The sequence below is a fragment of the Fundulus heteroclitus genome, unplaced genomic scaffold (assembly GCF_011125445.2).
Source record: "Fundulus heteroclitus isolate FHET01 unplaced genomic scaffold, MU-UCD_Fhet_4.1 scaffold_36, whole genome shotgun sequence".
Lineage (NCBI taxonomy): Eukaryota > Metazoa > Chordata > Actinopteri > Cyprinodontiformes > Fundulidae > Fundulus > Fundulus heteroclitus.
This window is the reverse complement of record NW_023396770.1, coordinates 4,550,659-4,573,656: the sequence shown is the minus strand read 5'-3', so window position 1 is coordinate 4,573,656 and position 22,998 is coordinate 4,550,659. Positions and strand designations below refer to the sequence as shown.

Genomic DNA, 22,998 nt, shown 5'->3' with positions numbered 1-22,998 from the left:
GTCCAGCGATCTCTTTTATCTCAGCTCACAGCTCATCCTGTGTGTCACAGTCAATCTGCTCCTCAAGTGTTGTCAGTTTTACAGAAAGATTTAGCTTTTAGCTCAGAGTTTCTAACACTTTAGACCTGTAGACCCCCGTAAACACTACAACCTTAGTTTAAAAAAGTAGTATCATTTTGTATTATCTATTGTTATTATAGAGAACAATACTAACAATAATTAGTTTTGATAAATACTGTTTATTTTTTGTCTATTTAATTATTATTTATTCAAGACTACTGGCTCAATGTTGCCTTTTTTATTATTTGATAACTTGCTTTTCATGCCATACCTTTTAATAATAATAACAACAACAACAACAATATTTTCTCAAGTAATACTCATCCATTGATTGGTTGATGTGGTATAAAAATAAAACAACCGGCAAAATACCAACATAGATTTATGACTTTATGTTCTACTGAGTTTGAATTTAAAACATTATTTGAAAAAATGTCATTAAAAACTGAGCAAATAAAGAGGTTTCAGGATATCTTTCAGTAAATGGAATTTATTTTCCTCTCCTGATCAGAGAATATCTCTTCATGAGATATTTACAACCTACATATCATTGAGAATGGCCAACTTTGGTTTAAATGAGAGTTTATGAGTTAGTTGGGATTTTCAGCAAGTTATCCTAGAAAGAATACAAAATAAAGAACGATCAGATTTTCATGGTGTGTACTTAGCAGCTCCTCCTCTCCAGCAGCTGATGTCATTTCTCACGTTTCCTGCCTCCTCAGGCACCGTGCTGCCAGCCGGCCTGGATGGATGGAGACAAGATAGAAGCGGCTGAAGTGAGAACCACAGTGACGGAGGTTAAATAGTGCCACGTTTAGACTGTGAAGTAATTACCAAGACAGATGAGGCCAGAGGATAGCTGCAATCAGCGACAGGGACTGATGTGCTGCACAAACAAACAGAGGTAGAACTCGTGGACGTGCGTAAAAAAGGTCCTTCGTCCTGTGAGAAAAATCTAAAACGTTTTCTGTGGTTTAGTTTCTAAAACTGACAACAACGTAATGACCTGCGTAGGGATGTTCAGGTTCAGCTTTTACTTCCCTAACAAATCAAGCTGCTGGATGCAGTCAGAAATATCAGCAGATATGTTATTTTTAGTCATGAATTCCTTAAAAACATGCATTAAAAATGTATGTTTGCTCTTTAACTGACTGTTCTGCCAGCCGGCCGGCCTGGAAGGATGGAGACAAGATAGAAGTCTGATGATTTTCCCTTGAACCGATCTTAAACTTATATTCCGGTGAAAAATATTCTAATAAATTAAGCCAACCATCCAGCAGGGAGCTCGCAGCATCTAGACTCGGGTCCAGTTTATCGAGCTGATAGCTCTGAACGGCTGAGGAGCGTTTTAGTGAACTGCAAACATCCGGGATCTGACAGACGTCATCCAGCGCCCTGCACCCCGCTTCCCTGGAGGAGTCCTCGCATGACCTGTGGTTTTCTCTTCTTTTTGTTTTCAGAAAGCGACTGCCAGCTTCTCACCAAACTGCCTAAAGTGAAATGTCTTCGCAACAGCAAGAGAGAAGGTATGGCGGCATGTTTGGGATTGGGAGGAACCCGCCTGCCTCTGGCTGTCTCGGTTCTCCGTCGTCGTGTGTTTTATGTGTCTGATGTCCGTGAATATAACGTATAAAACGTAAAGATTAACACTGTGTAAAAAGAAGCCAGGCATTGTTTTCCTTTCATGCAGCCACTGTGGGCAACAAAGGCTGTTGGTTTAAAACCAACAAAAGCAATACTAAAAAAATCGGGATAATTTGAAGCTAAATTGAAAGTAACAAATGATGATGAATAATTTCTAATGAAAGACATTTGCTGAAATAAAAGATGGAGTACATTTTAAATGTATTTTTTTCACAGTTTCCCATCAAGCACTACATATTCTAAAGCAAATTCATAGTAAAACATCGATAAGAGCAAAACTCTTCGGCTTCGGAAAGGCCCAACTAGCGAATATTGATTTTATTTATTTATGCTGTTACTTTCTTTAAGAACTATAACTACCGATATTTAAAATATAGTTTTTGAGCTTGTTGTTGTGAGCTTTCCTTAATTATTATTTATATTAGGAGCAGAGGCGATGTCACACTGTGTGTCATGGGCGTAGGTTTGTATAGGGACCATAGGGACATGTCCCTACCAATAATTCGATGTGAATAACATGTTTATAATTTACAATACGGCGTTGTTACAGCAGTCGCTTATTTTCCTCTCGCAGCTCCGCTGCTTGGCGGCGGCTGCTGCTGCAGCTCCGTCTGCCAGCCTGCGTGTCCAGTCGGTCTTTCCTGTCGCTTTAACTCAGCAGCGCACGTAACTGTGCTGTGTGCTGTTTAACTCCACTCTCATTGGTTGTTTTGCCTTAAGTCCCGCCTTCTCTCTCCCTGGTTGGTTGTTTTCTAGTGCGTGCATGTGCGTGCATGCTTGCAGCGCGAAATTTAAATTTAATTCACACTAGAATACTGCGGTTACTACAACGATTAAAAAATATATATTATCCACGCTATAACAGGCGATAGAAGAAGCAGGAGAGAGTAGTTTTCATTTGTGGAACTTAAGAAATGTAAGTAACCAACGTTGGCATCTTAAAATAATATTTAATTATGAAGTATAATACATTTTATCAACAAAAATATTCAGTGTCAGGCAGGAGTTCTGAAGACTGCTGGAAAAATCGACAAGCAAAGAATGTAAGCTTTCAAAAAATCCCTTTAAGGCGGTTCAGATATAAATAGCAGGTGTTATTCGTTTTATAGAGTATAACAATACGAGATGGTGCCTAAACATTGCTATTTTTTGTTTAGAAAGCATAATTAGGGTTCAACATAATAATAGTGCTATTTAATTATTTCTACTTTTGGAAATAGGATAAAGTACAAACAGAGGAACACATTGGTTTGATTTTACATAGATTTCCACACAGTCCATAAGTAAATTAGTACAAATATTAGTGTCTGGTAAAAATGCTTGAATCTGGCTGTTTATTTTGGAGATTATTACATTACGGATAAGATAGTGTTATATTTTATTTTAATAATTGTTAAAAGCGATTTTATATTTGAATAAACTTAGGCTCATGCTTAGTGTTGTGATTGTAGAAAATGCCACCAAAAATGAAAAGAGACATAAGGAGGTATTTTAACACTCAGACAGTAAGTATCATAGGATGATATAAAAGGTTGTGTTACATTTAATCCTTTAATACTAAAAACACACTTGTATAATAGTAACATTATATGATTATAGGAAACACAGATATCCAGTAATAATGATGCAGGGCAGCTTGGATGTGAAGCAGCTGGCCCTTCAGTGCTTCAGGTGATGTCTAATTTATTTTAATTACAAATTAAGGAGCAGCTTTTTATTTATATACAATAATATATATAGTGCTTATAAAATTTGTATTAATGTAGCAAAAAATACTGCTTTTCTCTTTAAACGAAATGTCCCCTGATGCTCATGTCAAGTATAAAAAAATAGGGGCATGCATACTGCGTAGGACCAATGACATCAAACCAATGAAACTTGAGACCAGTAGTGTCCCTACCAAAGTTGAAATCAAACCTACGCCCATGCTGTGTGTAACAGGAGGATTTTGCTGATATTCACATCAGCACAGTTAACGTTACTAGACTGAGACACAAGTTTCCTCTCTGAGAGGCAATAAACATTATTACTCTTCCTATTTCTATACTATTCTAATTTTAATAACAGTCTCTGTTTGTATTACCTGGAGCAAAGAAACCTTCACCTTACCTTTATTGCAGAGGTCTGCAACCTGTGGCTCCGGAGCCAAAAGGACCTTCCAAAATGCCTCTCAGTAACTTTGATTAAAAGTGATAAAGAGCCAACTAATGTTTTTAAATTCTGGTATAATAAATGCAGGTTAAAGTAGTTTATTCATGGAATAATAGCAGTGAACTTCTACTACAGAATGACTCAAACAGTGTCAGTAATATATATATATTTTTTTACATCTGCTTTTTTTGTCACATGGATGGAAACTGTAAGCTTTTTTTTTTCTCTTACATCCTTTATATCCACAAATCAACATATTAGAAGGGAATTTTTTGAAGGTATTGACATTTTTCTTTATTGTAAAACCTACAAAATATTAATAAAATGGTGGCTCTTTAAAAATGACCACAAAGTTCCAATAGTAGGTATTGATGAAAAATGATTCTTCAATAGGTCGCACCATGAGGGGTTCTAAATGAGTTTCATTTAGCTGGACTGAGGGCAATATTGGCTCTTTTGGACCGTAAAGTTTGCAGACCGCTGCTTTACAGGCTTTCAAAAGGATGTCAACATTTCTAAATTCAGCATTTTCTATGACTGAGAGTTCAAAAAAGCTAAAACAGGACAACTTTCTGATGTCTGCAGAAGGCTAATTTTCTCTCTGAAGTAAAAGCCAGTATTCCTCCACATTATATCTACTTCTTAACCGCCTCCTAGATCTTTTGTTCCTCCGACTTCATTTTTCAACATCTGACTGAAGCTGAGAACTCTGCCAACTCCGGCTCTACTTTAATCGGCTGCAGCTTTGACACTGAGCACTGAAGGGTAGTTGGTAAGCCCACAGGTACGCTGTGTTCCTGGGCAGGATGAGCGTCACATTTTAGTTTCCTTTCTGTCCTGTCAGGGCCAGGTGGAAAATTGTCGGATTTTCCCAGTAAATCTCTAGAAACCATCTATTTAAGCATCATCGCCACTAAAAAAACACATTTAAGGAGCAGAATCTTTAACAAATTTTGACAACCAGCATTGAGTTCATATATTTCTAGCAGATGTGGATGTTATCCTAATTTCACAGGTTAATGTTGTCATATCTGTTAGCTATGCTTGTCTTTTTATTTAGAGGAAAAAAAAATCTATTTCCAGCCCCCTTCAAGGTTTAAATCCAGAATAGAAACAAAAGCGATGCACAAGTTAAATTGACAACCTGACAAAATGACGGGGTCATGAGCACTCTGGCATCTTGAAACTACTAATGGCCACAGAAAAGGTTTAAATGCGTGTTTAATCCGTCCAAAAGATTATCACGGCTTTCAAGGTGTTCAAGCTGCTGGTATTAAAAGCTCAGGGATTGAGAGAAGCTTCAGGTTTTATTTTTTTTTGTATTTATTTTATTCCAACCCACTGTGGGGGTGGCAAGCTTTTAAAGGTTTCTGCCATTTAGGTCCTCCTTTTACCGCTAAAGGTTCTTTTCATGGCTGAAATTTTAACTTTGTGGGTAATGTTGGGTACTTTCTCTATAATTAAGGCAATAAATCCAGTTTCAGTAAACAGAAAAATCTTTGAAAACATTGTGTCTTGCTACTTTTACGACTCAGTGTGGTTAATTAGCCACCTGGAAATGTTCAAATGAATTAATGTAAATGTTGAATTATTTCGAAGATAACGGCTTAAATGATATTTTAAACAAAATGCTTTTCGCTGCTATGTTGCAAATTAAGCGATATTTATAGTTTCCGCATTTAAACTGACATTTCTCCACCACCCCCCCCCCCCCAAAAAAAAAGAAGAAAACAGAACATGTTTTAGTAATAATATTCTTGGCTTTTTTCGCAGCACCAGTCAGCTAATGCAAGTCATTTTGCGATACTTAGAGCTCAGTACAGCACATGTAGTAGCTGGGGGTTTGCATGAAAAAATAGATATAGAGTTGGAGCCAAGCTGGGGCTCTCAGACAGATGAGCTCACGTTTGACTGGATTACGCAGCAAGGCAGAGGAGTTAATGGTAGAAAACATGACCAGGTAATCGACCCTCTATCTCCATGCTTTACAGCTGCTGCCAGGTGTTTGTGCTGAAATGAGTTTCTTTCCTCCGATTATGGTGCTCTGCATTAGGGCCAGAGATCTCTGCTGTGCTCAGATGCAACTCTGCATGTCTTGCTGCCATTTTTGTTTTACAGACAAATTATTTTCTTCAAGCTAACCAAATCTGATCACACTCAACTTTCAGTAAACTGAGGCCCTTACAGTCTGACATGGAGTTCTTGTTTAAAAGTTCATCAAGCATTGCATTTTCTTTTCAAAATTACCTTAAAATCTATCCTAAATTGATTGGCAGCAAAACTTTATGCCCTAAAGTCGCTGCTGATGTCTTTCCACCTTGGCACTGTGTTATAAAAAACATCTGCTCCAGAGCCATGAACGGCCAAGGCTACCAGTGGTGGTCACGGCGATGATGATCCATGAATAGTTGGTGAGATCTCTTCCACCATGACTGTGTTCATAAACATCAAAATTTGCTTTTTGTCCAACTGCAGGTTCTCAGCTGTTTCAGTTTTTTGGCCAATTGTTGTAAATGAATGCTGCAAACCAGCTGTCCGGTACCACTAGACCACTGATGAGAAATCAGTGGTCAATTAAACTTTACTTTATTTATTTAGCAGCAATTCACAACACATGTGGGAGAAATATAACTTGGAAGGGCCTGGGAAAAAAGTAGAGATGAGACAAGGCTGCTCTTTCTGTAGCCAGCAGGGGGATTTTAATTTCAAGACTTAAAGTCACATCTTAGAATCCCAAACATCAAAGCTTCACAGTCTCCTTTTATAGGGTTCTATTTACATGGATGTCTATGTGGGGTGTCTAGTCACATATATCACAACAGATGTTTCCTCTTATTCCTGGAAATAATGCCTATATCACTATTTTACTGTGAATAACATGAAAACGCAAAACATTAATCACCCTTGATATCATTAGGAGGATCTCCAGTGTTAGTGAAATACAGGGCCAAGTTTGGCACCAACGAAGCACTCTGGAACTTTCCAGTCTGTTGCATTCTCCATAATGTCTCAAGTCTCTTTCCAAAGTCAGACTCAATCAGATCCTCCAGGTTGGTGAGAAAGTTTCCTCTCTAAGGAAACCCAGCAGGTTGCATCAAGTCTCTCCAAGCAGCATTCACTCCTCCTGAAAGAGCGTAGAGCCACAGTGGACAGTCGTCTGCATTGTTGATGGCTTTGCAGCAATCCCTCATACTGAGCATGCATGAAGCGACAGTGGAGAGGAAAACTCCCCTTTAACGGGGAGGAGAACCTCCAGCAGAACCAGAACCAGGCTCAGTGTGAACGCTCATCTGCCTCAACCCACTGGGGCTTAGAGAAGACAGAGCAGAGACACAGAAAGCACAGAGGCTCACATTGACCCAGGAGTACTTTCTATGTTAGATGGTAATAGAGGATGATCTGCCTCCCCTGATGATGTCACAGCTAACAGAACGCCAGACCAGGTGTACCTTCTATGAAGAGATAAATGACAGAGAACAAAAAGTTGAAAGTTGAAATAACAACAAGCATTTCAGATTGGAGAGCAGTAGGAGAACTCAGCAGAGTGAGAGAAATAGACCCTGATGTCCTTCAGCAGCCTAAGCCTATAGCAGCATAACTATAGAGGTAGCTCAGGGTAACATGAGCCACTCTGACTAGAAGCTTTGTCACAAAGGAAAGTTTTAAGATTAGTCTTAAAAGTAGACGGGGTGTCTGCCTCACGGACCAAAACTGGGAGTTGGTTCCACAGGAGAGGAGCCTGATAGCTAAAGGATCTGCCTCCCATTCTACTTTTAGAGACTCTAGGAACCACCAGCAGACCTGCAGTCTGAGAGCGAAGTGCTCTGTTAGGAACATAAAATTAGTATACTTTTTAAATAAATGTCCTAAAATTAGGCAGTAATACAAGACGAAAGCCACAGAATATAGACAAGTTATGAGCTTGTAAGTTAAATAAGATTTGTCTGGTAATGTATTAAGAAAGCAGAACAAAGCATACTCCTAGCCCGCCTCTTAAAGTAATAAATGCTCAGATAAAGACGTTTAAACCAAGTGTTTGAAGGCATTAGATTTCTGCTTTGCTCTGGAAGCTTCCTCTGGAAAGAGACAGACCGCTACCGAGGTTCGCAGTAGTTTTCCCACAGGGAAAAGGAGAAGAAGAAAACACTTAAAAGGCACTTTAACATGCTTGCTGAGGCTCGATGAGAGCAGTGCCATTTGAACTCACATTACAGCTCGAAAATAATAGTGTTCACTCCACTAAAGTGTCCCTGCCCCATGTGATCCCCTCTCTCCTCTTCCTTTTATTGTTTGGTTGACATCACCCGTTGTCTATCTTCCTTTCCAGCTTGGTTGCTTTCTTCTCAAGCTTCTGCTCTACCTTCGCCTCACCTCTTTGTCTCTGGGTGTAAGTGGACGCTTGTGCTACATGTTGCCGCTGAAGGATTTCATTACAGCACAATCAAGCTGATGGTGCAGCGACAGACTCACAGTGGAGCAGGTTTCATCTGTCTGGCTTGTTAATAGTTTATGGCTTTAGGCTTTTCGCCTTGATTATCATTTTAACGGTCATAAAAACACACCAGTCTGGTGCCGTGCCTCTCCTCTGTCAACCACAGATGGCTTGTACTTGAGAGGACACGATAAATCATGTGGCTTCTTGCTTTTATACTGACATCAACCCAAAGATGCAAAGATATTGTTTTCAAACGGTGGAAATGATAAAATTATTCTTTGAAAAAAAGGGTAAAAATGTGCCGGGGCTTGAAAAATGGAAGCTAAGAAAGAGGAAACACTTTTAAAAAGCAAAAAAAAAACTCCATCAGAACCGGACGAAGGAAGAGCTGAGATCTGCTCCAGTCCGTTCAAAGATAAAAGGAGAGGAGATAGACATGTTTGTAGAGTTAATGGCTGAAGTAGTTTACAAGAAGAGTAAAGGAATATGTGAATACAATCAGTGAGAGGCTTTCTGCTGTTTTGTTCATCAGATTTGATGTCAGAGCTTTAAGATTTAGTCAGATTTAAACTTCATACAGTTCTGAGATTATCCTCAGCAGAAGACTGAATGAATAATGATTTGGGTCATGTTTTACTAAGTTTCAAGTTGTGTGTTCTGATCCATTTTCATGCACAGTATTAAACATCATTAAATGTGTTTAAACTGTGACATCTCTGTAAGATTATCAGACAAGAAGCTTTGTCCAGCTGGGTCCAGAACCAGGCCTTATCCCATTTCATCTGTAGCGTTTAGTTTTCTAGGGTAAACCCATGACTTAGTAGCCTCGTGAGACCATCCTGATCTCGCGAGCTTTCAAGGTTTCACTCGCAGATCAGTTTGGCTACTTTCCGTTAAAGAAAATTTGGAGCCGTTCACCAAACGAACGTCCAATCAGCGTTGGCTTTGAGGCGGGTTGAGGTGTGACGCAACGAGAAGCGCGACAGTTCAGTCTAAAGAACATGGCGGCTTCAGCCGATGAAACTAGCGTTAGCGTGGCTATCGAGCAAGTTTTATCGTAATTACAGAGTATTTCTTAACTGAAAGAAGAGCAAAACACTGCTCTGGAGGCTTTTCTCAGAGGAAAAGATGTTTTTGCTCTTCTCCCGACTGGTTTCGGCAAGAGCTTGTGGTTGTGTTTTCGTCGTCGCTGTTGGTACGTCATATGCTTCGTTGATCTGATTGGTTTATTTGGCCCGTCTATCACCAACATAGGCCAATCAGCTAACCAGTATTTTCGCCCCTTCCCAAAATTACTTCAACGGAATGTTTCCAGATGGATATGCGGAGCAAATCCATCTGGTGGAGTCAGGTTAATGACTTAGTATCTTTTAGAAGAACCCTTGTTGTATCCAACTTATTGGATCTTACGCTGACAGCGGTTCTGTAGAAGGCACCCGCCCGGAGTGACCCATTCGGTCACATAACTGAGTCGGCAGCTGGACTTCGGACCTCAGCAGGCGACCCTCTCCCTGCTCCATAGTGGTGGTTCTGGTGTTGAAAGCTGGTGCATCAAAGGCAGCTCTGACACTCTGAATTAATTCTCCCTTTTATTTCAAAATTAGGCTTCAAAGCCTTTTCTTTGAACATCTGGCCCATAAATTATTTAATTGGTGTAACTGGTATTTTGAACATTAAAAATTCAATTTGTCACGTGATGGTTAAAGTGTAAACATCATTGACTAATCTGAAATCTCTCTTAATCTTTAGAAACATAAAACATCTCCTGATCGCTCAGTCACTATTTCTAAAGTTGCTTTAATCAAATCTCCCTTAGAAACCTCGGGACCGTTGAGCTTTCCTCGTATCACAGAGGATTGGACCTCCTGGCAGCAGACAACTGGTGCCTTCCTGGTTAAATAAACCCTAAATAATCAAAACATCTCTCCACAACGTCCCTTTGCAAATAATAAATAACTCCACATGCAGCATCACTATCAACCTAGAATGTGTCTGTGTCGATGGAGAAGAACGAGCGCAGAGTGAGAAGTGCGGACAGCTGTGAATTATCGGCAGAGATTAAAGATCATCGCTGCACGAGTCAGCCGGCTCTGAATGTGTTTATGTGCATCTACGTAAAGGCCTGCCGACTCCGGTCACTTTATTCCTCCATCAGTGTTTGTGCCAGCGTGTGTGTGGCTCCCCTTTATGTGTGTGGGTCCATCCATCCAGAAAATAAAGCCTTATTGAGGATGAAATGGGATTTTTAATTGGCTGAGCCTCGGCCTAACGGCTCTGCGTGCAACTTCACGGCCTCTTGTACAATGTCACCGACACGCGCGCGCACAATGGACCCTCGGCGGCGTGCACGCCCATCCATGCACGTGCGGATACAGCGAGCGAAAAGCACACATTCACGCAGGACGTATCTGCGTGTCAGAGAGTATCGATTAGACCATTTACACCAAATAGAGGAGAACACTGGCCGCCATCAGGGAGACCTCCCTAACTAGCTCATTTACAGACACACACGCATTTAAAAACGACCTGCAGTCACCCGACACACACACACTCGCCTCCATTGTCACTTTTCTTGTCTCCGTCCTTTAAAAGCGAACAGGCAAACCTTTCCTCTTGGACACGTGCATGCAGAGTGTGACGCGGCTGTTAAAAGGTTGTCTCCATGTCTGACAGCGCCTCTAAGAGCCCTGCATCGATTTTCCCCTCTGCTGACTGTCTCTGAGAACAAGGAGGCGAGCTACAGTGTGAAAGGGAGGGATCAGGTGTCAATACACGCAGCAAGGCACTAACGCCTCCAAAGCTGATGGTTCCATTCCTGCAAAGATCACTCTTGGCCTTTATGGTTGTTTTTTTAGGGCTGCTGAAAGTTGTATGTACGTTTACTATCTGTCGGCCTAGACATACGATTTTTCAGTAGAGAAAGCAGAATTTGTGCTTTAATAGCAAAGCATGCAGTTTGTAACGTTTCAGTGTTATAAATAAATGAACAAACATAAAATTACTGTTATAAAGTTGTATTTTTGTAAGAAATCTTACCAAAAAAAGTACAGTCTTCCCCCCTGCTTTAAAATGTTGTGCATCTTGTAAAGTTATACTCTGGTATCGATTTAACAATCAATTAAATACATTTTTTTAGCACATCAGCAATAAATCATCTCAGGACCCCACAGAGGTGTCTTCCACCCCCACCCCCCCCCCCCACCCTATATACTGTATACTTAACTATATACAGCACATGTGTCCTGGGGAAAAAGTCCCACTGCGTAACGGAGCTTACAAAAAGTCACTGCCTATGTGTCACTGTGCAGCACTTTCTCACGAGCTGCAGCTGTGACCGATTAACAATAAAACCTTCTGCAGCGGTGTTTTTTTTCCCTCTTTCTATGTCGATCACCGTACCAATGCAGAGGAGAATATTTTTTTAAAATAAGAGTATATATTTATGGGTTTTCTCTTCATTTTATTGATTTATGCTGTGCACAGTGGTACATGTTGATGAAACAGGGTAAATTTCATTACCAAAAGCTTTGTCATATACAGGAGTCCTGCAATGGAAATCAGCACATTTGTTTGACCTGCTCCCCTTTTTATAAGGTGAAATCGCATTTGGAACTATTTAATAAACTGTGCAAAAATCAGATGTCCGCCCAGCACATTGGGTACTAAAAGATAAGATAAGATAGTCTTTATTGATCTCACATTGGAGAAATTCACTTGTCACATCAGCTCAATAGTCAGTCAATAGTTTCACAAAACCCGTTGTGAAACAAATATGGTTGAGCTGATTTAGTCAAGATCCGCTGCAGTTATAGTCAAGATGTGGATATAAAAAGTCTGAGGCTTCCCCTAAATTTTTAAAAGGCTTTTCATGTAGTTTTGCAGTGTTTATTTTGAAAAATATTTAGGTGGGGCACAGAAAATTGTATTTCCACTTGACAAATATTCTATAATGCTTTAGTGTCCCACAAATACTAAACTATCATGCTCTATGAACTTTGCTAATGCAGAAAGAGTAGGCAAAATGAAAAAAAAGAAATTCAGAATGATGCTTAAATGCATCAAAATTTGACTGTTTCCACTTATCATAATGTAAAAATTAGCTTTGAGATGCCTGGAGCTCTTAAAAAACAGGATTTTGCTTTCTTTTTCTGTGTCAGGCCTGATCCGGTCCAGGGTGCGAGGGGCTGATTCTGCGAGGGCCAAAGTCCTGACCTTCCTGGACAGCCACTGTGAGGTCAACAAGGACTGGCTGCCTCCCCTGCTGCAGAGGATCAAACAGGTGGGCTGCAGCAACATTTACGCTAACTAATGCAGCTGCAATGGTTTGTACGTCTCTGAAAAAAAACTTTTTTAATTGAGTTTAGAACCGTGTATGAAACCTGTCCATATGACAGGGATCACAAGCTCCAATAACTTGTGCAGAGTCACTCAAACGACTTGTTCGAGTGCGTTTTTTGGTGCCTGCGATTGCTCCGGAGGTTGAAATGAAATCACTTCATTGTGAAAATAGCCGTCACTCTGATTGCCTCTCGTTGAGAAATAAGTGCTGCACTTTCTCCTTCACCGCTCTCGCTCGTCCAGTGTCCTTTGTGTCTCCTCTTCCTCATCTTTGTGGCCTTTCTTGCAACATGCTGTCTCGCTTTAACTGCCCTTTCCTCTGTTATCTGTCTTGTCCTTTGTCACTTGTCACTTTTTCCACATTTTTACACCATTTCTTTCTCCTTCTCTATCTCTCCAGTTTTTTTTCACTACTCTCTTCGCCTCCAGTTATTACACTTATCACAAAACTTCACCTGTTGCCATTAACCAGGTCTGTTTTTTTTTTTATTTTCCCCAAACTCTTTACCTTCACACCCTCACATTTTCAAAATGTATTTCATTTGAACATATTTCTTCTCACTCTTTCCTTTAGTTTGACTCTCTTCATACTTTATACTCTGTTCCATCCATCCATCCATCCATCCATCCATCCATCCATCCATCCATCCATCCATCCATCCATCCATCCATCCATCCATCCATCCATCCATCCATCCATCCATCCATACCAACCAACCAACCAATGTAGCCATATCTGCTGTAAATTATTTAGGAAATTCTAATTTTATATTTTCAAAATGAAGCACACTCATGTCCTGCTAATAACCTAATTATGTGAATCAGGTGTGTAGATGTGGTAAAAACTGGAGGACACTGGCCCTCAAAGACCGGACTTTACCGTGTTCTCATAACATTCTCATTTATACTGTTTTTTTTTTTATCTTATTTGTGTACTTTCCTTTGTCGTATAAGGCCAATCTCAAGTTCTTCTTCACCTTAGTCTCTCTGTCCTCCCAGTCCCAGAGTTTTTGTCTTTTATTTTACCAATTCATCAAGTCAGCAGATCCTTTGTTGGTATTAAAGACCTTTGATCTCGTTGGGTAGAGCAAAAATCAATAAGTAAATCCACCTGAGAGTCCGATTTGTTTGGGCTGCAGTGCCAACATCATCGTTATTCATTCTCACAGCTTGTGTACTTGCTTTTTAATGCACAACAGGTCATTTGTCACTGTCAGTACCGGTCACTTTATAGTCATATATTTAGATTTAAATGTATGAAGTATTGATCCAGGTCAGCAAACACAGCTAGACCCCCACACCGCTCTGAAATCCTATCATCCTTAAAATAATTGTATGTCTAGTTGATGGAGAGCTGAACTATCACCAGAATTTCGGCTTATCTTACTTCCTATACTGTAGCTTTCAGTCATCGTGACGTAAAGTTTTGCGTATAACTCAGTCTCTGTTGGCATTGCATAATTTAAGAGATATACTCTTTTCATCATTAAGTTTAGATAATTTTACTGCCATTTTGTTTTAGTTGTGAAAAATGTGCAACATCCTCTTTTGCCCTTTTTCTGAGATACTGACTTATTTTTACCTGGACCAAGTAAGGCAATACAATAAATTAGAATATATTATAGAAAAGTTAATCCATCTCAGTAATTCAGTTCTCTAAGTGAAACACATTAACTAGATTAATTACACACAGGGTAATGTTTTTTTCAAGCCTTTTGTTTCTGTTAACACATCTTCCCCCTTACAGCTAATAAAAACATGATGTTTAATTTCTTAGATTAGAATATTCCATCAAACCATTAGAAACATTTTAAGAAGGAAATGTCAGTTTAATGTATGCTCAAAGGTGTTATTTTTCAGAATGTACTTTTAATTTAACAAATGAGCCTCATCTAAAGGCATATCCTAACTTACTGAGATATATCTGTATTCATTAGGTAACACTTCTTTCACATTATACATATAAAATACTACATGTTGCAACAATGGCATCATAATACTACTCAGTCTCCTGCTATGCTATGCAGACTTTCTGTCTGCACTGCTGAAGATTTGTTCGTTAGAATCTCCAAAAGGCTCCAAAAACAGGGCAGTCAGTATTGTTTTTTTGAGTCAGTGTGCAGAGAAGTAAGCCTTTGGCCCATCACGTGGTCATTCCCTGTCCTCTAAGGACATAGAAAAATCAAATCACTGGGCGTGAAGCAGCGTACACCCTGGACAAGTCACCAGTCCATCACAGGACAACCTAGACACACAGGACAATCATCTACACACATTCACACCTACGGTTAATTTAGAGCAATTAATTAACCTAACAGTCAGATTTTTAGACTGAAAGGAAGCCGGAGTACCAGGAGAGAATCTGATCATGCACAGGGAGAATATGCAAACTCCATGAAGAAAGACCCCAGGCCAGACTTTGAACCTATGACCTCGGACCCTCCTCCCCGCATTTCAAGGCAGATTCAACCAAAGTAACGAGGGGAACAAAATGCGATCTGATTCCAGATGTTGTTGGTTTTCATTCTATTTAGAAGTGGAAGTACAGTATATAAAATCAGTTACCTGTCTTTTGTTTTAAGTCACTACTGTACTTACTGGGGGTCAGTTATTCGTGCTTCATATAGACAGCTCCTCTGCCCCTCATGGGACTTCTTCATCTGTTTCTGGGTGTTAGCCGTTGATAAAATGGATCAACAATGGTGGGAAGCACAGTAGAAATGCACAATATTTTTCCATAGATGGAAGAAGAACGAGATCCCGGATGCAAGCGGCTGAAATGAGTTTTCTCCGTAGTGTGTCTGGGCTCTCCCTTAGAGATAGGGTGAGGAGCTCAGTCATCCGGGGAGGACTCAGAGTAGAGCCGCTGCTCCTCCACGTCCAGAGGAGCCAGTTGAGGTGGCTCGGGCATCTGGTCAGGATGCCTCCTGGACGCCTCCCTGGTGAGGTGTTCCGGGCACGTCCCACCGGGAGGAGGCCCAGGGGAAGACCCAGGACACGCTGGAGGGACTATGTCTCTCTGCTGGCCTGGGAACACCTTGGGATTCCTCCTGAGGAGCTGGCCCAAGTGGCTGGGGAGAGGGACGTCTGGGCCTCCCTACTGAAGCTGCTGCCCCCGCAGAAGAAGATGGATGGATGGATGAATGGATGGGAGGGGGGGGGGGTGCTGTACCCCCAAACTCACCGTTAGTTTCTGCCTGTGGGAGCTTTTTATATGCTGTTCATTTCTCTGATGAAGCGCTGAATGTTTAAAACATCACCCCGGTGCTACAAACTGTGCAATAAATGAGTCAAGAGACTTGCAGTAATTACAAGTTGTACAAGTCACCATAACACTTCCACCCACTCAGTTTAAGAAAAAAAGTTATTTTTATTAAGAAATCACAGGGGGATGAATATTCCATGTCCTGCAGGTCTTACTCATTGTAGAGGCGTTTGGAGGATATTGTACATTACTGGACTCTCTCTCTCTCTCTCTCTCTCTCTCTCTCTCTCTCTCTCTCTCTCTCTCTCTCTCTCTCTCTCTCTCGTTCTCTCGTGAATGACCACAGGAACACAGAATATCTGTGAAATTTCAGCTTCAGGGTTCAAAACATAAATTTCAAGAACGTTAGTTGTCTAAGTGATTGCACACCTTTTGTTTTTTTTTTTATTGTGAGCAGCTAAGAAAAAAAGCTGCACAATCAAGTTGTGGAGTATTATTTCCAGTATTTCCAACGAACACACACCAAGGTGACATGAAAAAAAAAAATACGAGATGCAAATTTCTCATTCCAGCTGTATGATAGATTCTGGAAACCCTAACAAAATGGTGAGTACTGGGAACAAGTTGTGGGAAAAATGGGTCCAAAGCTATTAAACTGGAGCTGACACAGGACGGCGACATGAAGGAGGGTGATAATAGATGATGAGGACGATGCAGATTGTTTTGGGGTCAGAATGCTCTCAGCTCAGTCATCAGATGTTCTCATTTTAAATTAGGTGGAAAAAAAAAGAAAAAAAAAAGAAATGACTAAAATTAAGAAACTGCTCCGGAGTGATTTGAAAATAACAGTCATCCAATTACAACACTAATATCAGGAATGCTTCTCGCTGAGTGCTGCACAGTGTCATTACCCTAACAGCTATTAAGGCAGCCGCGGCGCTCTGCGATGCGGCTGGAGCGATGGCGGGATGCTGCCCACGTCCCCCTGTGCTGACCCTGCAGCTAATGGTCCAGAACCGCTCCACCTGCTCTGTAATATCACCGGCTGAAGGCGCATCCAGCCGTTTGACCAAGCTAATAGAGGGACGCCACATGATTTAACAGGGGGCCCCGCGTCTGGCAGCGTTAGTGAACGTGTGACAGAAAATTTGTACTTTCATCCTTGTAAAGAGCAAACAATGACATCAGAGGTGGATGCGTGTGTGCGGAAAATAAAGTATTTAAAAGGATTTATAACTGCATAAAAGGCAGACGGTAAATTGAACACACAGGATTTCTTTAGACTCAAGGTTAGAAGCACTTTTGTCGGGTTACTGTGGATTTTTTTTTCTGGTGAAGTTTATTATGGCGATATGTTGTGGTATATACAGTTTATATAAAAGACTGGACTCTAGAACAAAAACTAGTGCACAGCTGTTGTGAAAATAGCTTCTTGCTTTTTTAAATAAAGGCATTAAATGTCATTGTCTTTAATTAAGTGAACGTTTCTAGGCCTACAGCTTAAGCATCTGTCCAAAACAACATTTAAATACTAAAATGTGTCGTTACCATTGGAGCTTATTGGTGGAGCCGTTCAGATTGTAAATGCAATGTTTTTTTTTTATTATTATTGTGGGTATTCTATGTTTTTACTGCCTTTTTCATGTAATTTTCCTACCAACTTTAATTAATTTAAAGACCACATTCTAAAGTTCTGCTCTTTGTGAATCCAGCCCAGATTTCTGCAGATCTCCTGTCGTCCATCAGCAGCCTGACATTAATGTCAAAGTGAATATAATGAGGCTGAGCTGAAAAGAACAGAAAGCGCGGTCACTCTAACCTCAGGAAGTCTACTCCCTGCATGATTGCTGCCAAACGACTGAAAATTCACTCCAGTGTGAGCATTATGGCGACCTTGGAGTATGCGCTTACGTTCACAGACAGATGAGCACACGCTGGACTGGAAATGTCGTTTAGCGGAGCCACGTTTGCACTACATGCTGATTTAGTTTCTGTCCCTGTCGTAATATGTTCATTCTTTTTTTTCTCTCTCATTTATTGCATTTCATCCTCTGTTTGCCCTTCAAAGTCCGAACTTTGCATGAAAACGTGTTTTGTTTTTGGCTTCTCTTCCCAGGATCCAACTCGTGTGGTCAGCCCTGTCATCGACATCATCAACATGGACACCTTCGCCTATGTGGCAGCCTCGGCGGATCTCCGTGGAGGTATGGGGAAATGCTTTTTTTCCGCCTTCAGTCAGAAAAATAAAAATGGCTTTGAGGTGCCTTCAGGGTATCTTTTGATGGCAGAGAGAAACCCCTGAGGGCTTCTGATTTATGAGCAGGCCCTTCATGATGGGTTCATGAACCTGCTCTCTCTCTGCTGCGCAGCTCAAACGCCTTTGAAATATTTTTCTTTCAGCTTTCCAGCACTCTGTGTTATTTTCTTCCTCTCTTGTTGGATTCCCGATGGACCCTGCATAGTTTGTTTCCTTCAATAGGATATTTGAAATGTGCACTACAGTCAAACACCTCAACACGAGTAACCATGCAAAGGTTCTCTTGCATTTTTTTTTTACAATGCAAAGCTCGAGCATAGATGTTTAAAACAACCTTGTGACTTGAATAGATTCATTCAATATGATCCAGGATTCTTTCAGCTTGCTTTTCCAGGTATAGATTGTGTTACTTGGTAAAATTGTTGACTTTCCAGTTAAGTTTTTACTTAAAAATGAAAAAGCCGAAGTTAAATTTTCTTTTCAGTGACAAAGATTATTAAAAATTGCAGGGTACAGTCATTATGAACTTATGAACCGACACAAGATATGAGTTGTTGGCTTTAGTAAACATTTTGCTGAACCAGCGACTTTAATTCAACCTTTTATGTTTGAGTGAATATTATTCTGAAGATTGACAAGCTTTGGATGCTAACTCGGACGCAGAGGCTGATTCAAGTGCTGACAAAGATAATTAACGTAAACGCATTTAAAATCTGATTAGATTGTCTTTTTAAAGTTGATTTTTTTATTTGGTTGATTTCCACTGACACTGATAAACACCCTTTTATGCCTTCACAAAGCTGACATGTAAATCCACTTGTAAATATTAGAACCTTTATAACCTGAATCAGGTGATTTCTGCCACAACGCAGAATAAGGGTAAAAACATTGACAAAAACACAAAACGTCTTAGTCCATTAGCCGCGTTCTGCTCATTAATACCTAATGAAATACGGTCATTGGTTTGCTATGAGGGGGTTATTACTCAATTAAATCCAAATGTACAAAATACCAAAACAAATTAGGAAAACAAACAGACTGTGACTTTGCTTTTTAGTGGAGGAACTTTATCTCGTGTTTAGATCTCGTCTTGTTCAGCAGCATTCTCAGCCAGAAATACAGTTTTCCCCCAAATATGCTTTTCACATGAATTCATTGTCTTAAATTTATATTTTTAGACGCCAACACAGCAGCTAAACACTGAACTCTATCACATCGGGTTTTATAGCTGCTCATATCAAAATAAGCACATTATCAGCCTAAAATGCTGCTCTGGAAGGTGAGGTCTGTAATGGACTGAAGTCCTGATTGATGCTGTCTCTTTAAAACTGCTGATGCTCAGGTGTGTCTGTCAGCTGAATCCCTGTGAAGCGTTCCTGGTAAGTCTCCTCTGATTGATGTAAGCTCGTTTATTCTGAAAAACTACAGCAGGAGGAGTTTTGCTCTTGTGAGGTGGAATCAAAGCACTTTTTGTATGGAGTGAAGAACGCGTTGTGTAAATGGAAATGTGAAGGAAACAAAATGCAATCCAGAAATTAAACTTTGAAATACTTGAGAGTAACTCTGCTGTTTTCTCAGATTTAATTGTTAATTTTTTTTTCATGATTAATGTTTCAAAATATTTTTATTCCAGTTTAACAGACAACATTTTCTTCACTTCTGGGGGCGGGCGTTCCTCTGAAATGAGGCGCAGAGACACATTTCTATTGGTCTGCAGGGATGTCAGCGACAACATTTTACTGGTCAATGTGTGCGTCAGGAGTGAGAAATGAAGAGTGATTCGTTAAACTCAATCTGAAAAACAGAAATTTGAAAAATATAAAATCTGTAAAAAATTTGGAAAAAATACAATTTGAAAAATAATAAAAAGAATGAGAAAATGTTTTACTTTAAAAAATTAATAAAACCTGAGTAAACAGCAAGGTTACTCTCAAAACCTTTTTGTTTTTTGATAAAAAAGTTTTTCAAAGTTACATTTTATTTATTTCCATTTACAAAACGTATTCTTTGTTTACAACAATAATGGAACAAAATTCTCTCCATATTTTTGCAGCTGTGGTATAGAAGACATCGCTGAAAACTATCTTTAGAACTGGACTTTCTCCTTTAATCAACACCATTTAATGTGGAACCATCCCATTAGTTGCCGATACCTGAGAGGTTTTGTGCATTTTCTGTGCTTCAACCATCAAATTCAGTCCTCCGGCTTCCTTGGCTGACCTGTTTCATGTGTATCGCACAAACACCTCTAACCTCTAATAGTTGCCAGTGAAATGAGAGGAAATCGATTGAGTTAACTGCGAGTATCATAAATTACATTGTAAATGCATGAACTTGTACTTTGAAAAAAAAAAAAAAGGGGGAAATCATTCAGAATTGTATCACACCAGATAATAAATGGTTGAATTAATGTCTGACTGTTCATGCAGGGATCTGAGCATCAGTGATTTATCATATAAAGCAGAAATCCTGAAGAGGCGGCTTCATTTTAAGCTTGAAAGATTTGCATAGCTACATATTCGCTGAAACAAAATGGCCAGAAAATAATTCAGTGTTCTATCACCCTTCACCATTTCAGCTGCCAATCTCTCCTAAGAGCTTTGTACTTCCTGTTTCTTGCTATTAGCCTGTCTAATCCTCATCTTCTACAATTGGTAACGGCAATCAATGCCAGTCAGCGGTGATAATAGTCCTCTCCAGCCCCTGTCCCAGCCTCGCACAAAGTGAATCAATGGTCAAAGTTGATTTCAGAAAGGGTTTTAAGTGTGGCTCCTGACATAAAGAGACGTCTAGAAGACGTATTTTCATTGGTCCAGACACAGTAGAGATTCTGGAAACACATGAAGGAAATGAGAAGGAATGGCGGAGACGGCTCATCTTCCTTCTGAGATAAAATGATGTGTGGTCATTTGCAACATGGATATTCTGCAGATTGCTTTTTTTTTCACAAATTAAAAACGTGGAGCAAAATGCTGTGAGTCACACGGAGAGTATTTTTTTCTGTGTAAAAAGAAAATCATTTTTTCTTAACTATTCTATTTTTAGGTATGAAGCATCCTGGATTATAATCAGTACAAAATGTCACAAATCTCCCATCTGCTGATCTAAACTCATAGCTTTAGGCCCCGTTTACACAACAATCCACTGAAAACAGGATTTTATTTTTAATTTCTGTTACAACATTTATATGACATTGTTAAAATTGCAATCTCCAAGCATAAGACACTAGTAGAAACTTTAAAAATGGTGTTGGTCGCTCCATCCATGTTCCACTGCCTGCTCATCCTACGCGACACATTTTTAGTTTTTTTACATTGAAACCCTTTATTTAACCATCCCATTCCTAGTGTTACGCTCCGCCTTAGCCTAGCTTACAAAATATACTTTAACAAGTCATGGATACCATGAGAAAGTTTATTATTAAGCTTTTACTAATGCTTCTTTACACATAGTTGCACATCCATTTTGATATCCAAGTTGCACAAATCCCAATGAGTAGCAGAAATAGCTAAATGTAATGTAGTTTATTCAAATTTAACACTCTTTATTGGTTTTACTGGATCTCAGAGGTGTGCATCACAATGTTCATCATAATATGCTGATTGAAAGACTGTAAGAGCAGGCGGGAGTTTCTGGTTCAATGCCAGATTGGTTCTGATCTAAGCAGACATGGTTGGCTTTTTTCATTTGAGAACGATAAATCTGAGCGAACAGAGATCAAATCTGGGGTGACGAAAGGCTATATTCTAGGAAAACGTTAAAACATTATTTATATGCTTCTCTTAGCTCATATTACGGAATACTACACTAACTCTAACCATGTTGTCTGTCAATGATACATATTACTATCTCACCACACGACCACAGTCCATTACAGTCACTGAATCAGTGTATCCTTATAATGAATCATTGATTAAATGGGTCAGAATCATATCCAGACTAATGCAGAAAAGACAGAAGTAATTGTTTTTAGTCCCAGAAATGCAAGTTTAGACATCAGCGCCCAACTAGACCGAATGAGACTAAAGATAAAACAACTCATGTATCATTATGGACCTTTATTTTAGCATTTAAACAGTCTATTTTTAAATAATACTGCCTTAAAAACAACTCCATCATCTCCATGAAAACCTGAGAGCTGTTGGCTCCTTTAAATCATGGCTAACTTCACTTTGTACAGCTGCTTCATTTTAAAGATCAATGTTTATTTCAGATATTTCTTTTAATCATGTTTTAGCATGTTAGTTTTTATTTCAGGTTTTATTATGCTTGAAGTTTACTATTATTCTTTTAATGCATTTCCTATTTTTAATGTAATTCTATTTATCTGTACCTCTCCATGTAAAGCACGGTTATTTTGCCTTTTTTCAAATATAATGACCTTGGCTTACCTTTAAAAAACTTTACTGGTATGTGGTGCTTCCACTTTTAAACAAGGTTAGTGAGTTTTATAGTCTTTTATGATCTCAAACCTCGTTTTTCTTCTATTTTGGATGACTAATCTGCCAAAGGACCTCCAGATGAAATTTATTTTCATATATTAACTCACATCTTCACCGTTTTAAGCCGCTGCACATTACAGCTTTCGCCTATTTTCAGTATTTTGTGATTCTTACGCAGTTTTCTGTTTCTATTGCTCAGGGTTTGACTGGAGTCTCCATTTTAAGTGGGAGCAGCTTTCACCTGAACAGAAAGCCCGCCGGACCGACCCAACCCAGCCGATCAAGTAATGCACACAGAACACATTAAATCCTGAGTATCCCAGTAGGACTTTATGTGGACAAGGGGCTTCTTTGGGAAAATGGTAACGCAGTCCTGACTAATAGCCAGTCAGAGCAGTCCTGGCCTCAAACACTAACACAGCTAACAGTTGGTTTAGTCTTGTGAGTTTTCAGGTTTGGCATTCCT

The 22,998-nt window shown here is 39.6% G+C and overlaps 2 protein-coding genes across 3 annotated transcripts in view; both read left to right on the top strand.

Annotated features, from left to right (window-relative positions):
* The window catches only part of LOC110368380, a 718,672-nt gene that overhangs the window by 254,713 nt on the left and 440,961 nt on the right, over positions 1-22,998 (top strand). The window lies entirely within an intron of this gene.
* galnt14 (UDP-N-acetyl-alpha-D-galactosamine:polypeptide N-acetylgalactosaminyltransferase 14 (GalNAc-T14)) overlaps positions 1-22,998 on the top strand; it is a 235,686-nt gene that overhangs the window by 168,746 nt on the left and 43,942 nt on the right. Inside the window, exons 5-8 of the mRNA XM_012853687.3 lie at positions 1,521-1,586; positions 12,448-12,569; positions 17,950-18,037; positions 22,732-22,816. Of these exons, the coding sequence (XP_012709141.2) occupies positions 1,521-1,586; positions 12,448-12,569; positions 17,950-18,037; positions 22,732-22,816 (361 nt within the window). The remainder of the gene's footprint in view (positions 1-1,520; positions 1,587-12,447; positions 12,570-17,949; positions 18,038-22,731; positions 22,817-22,998) is intronic.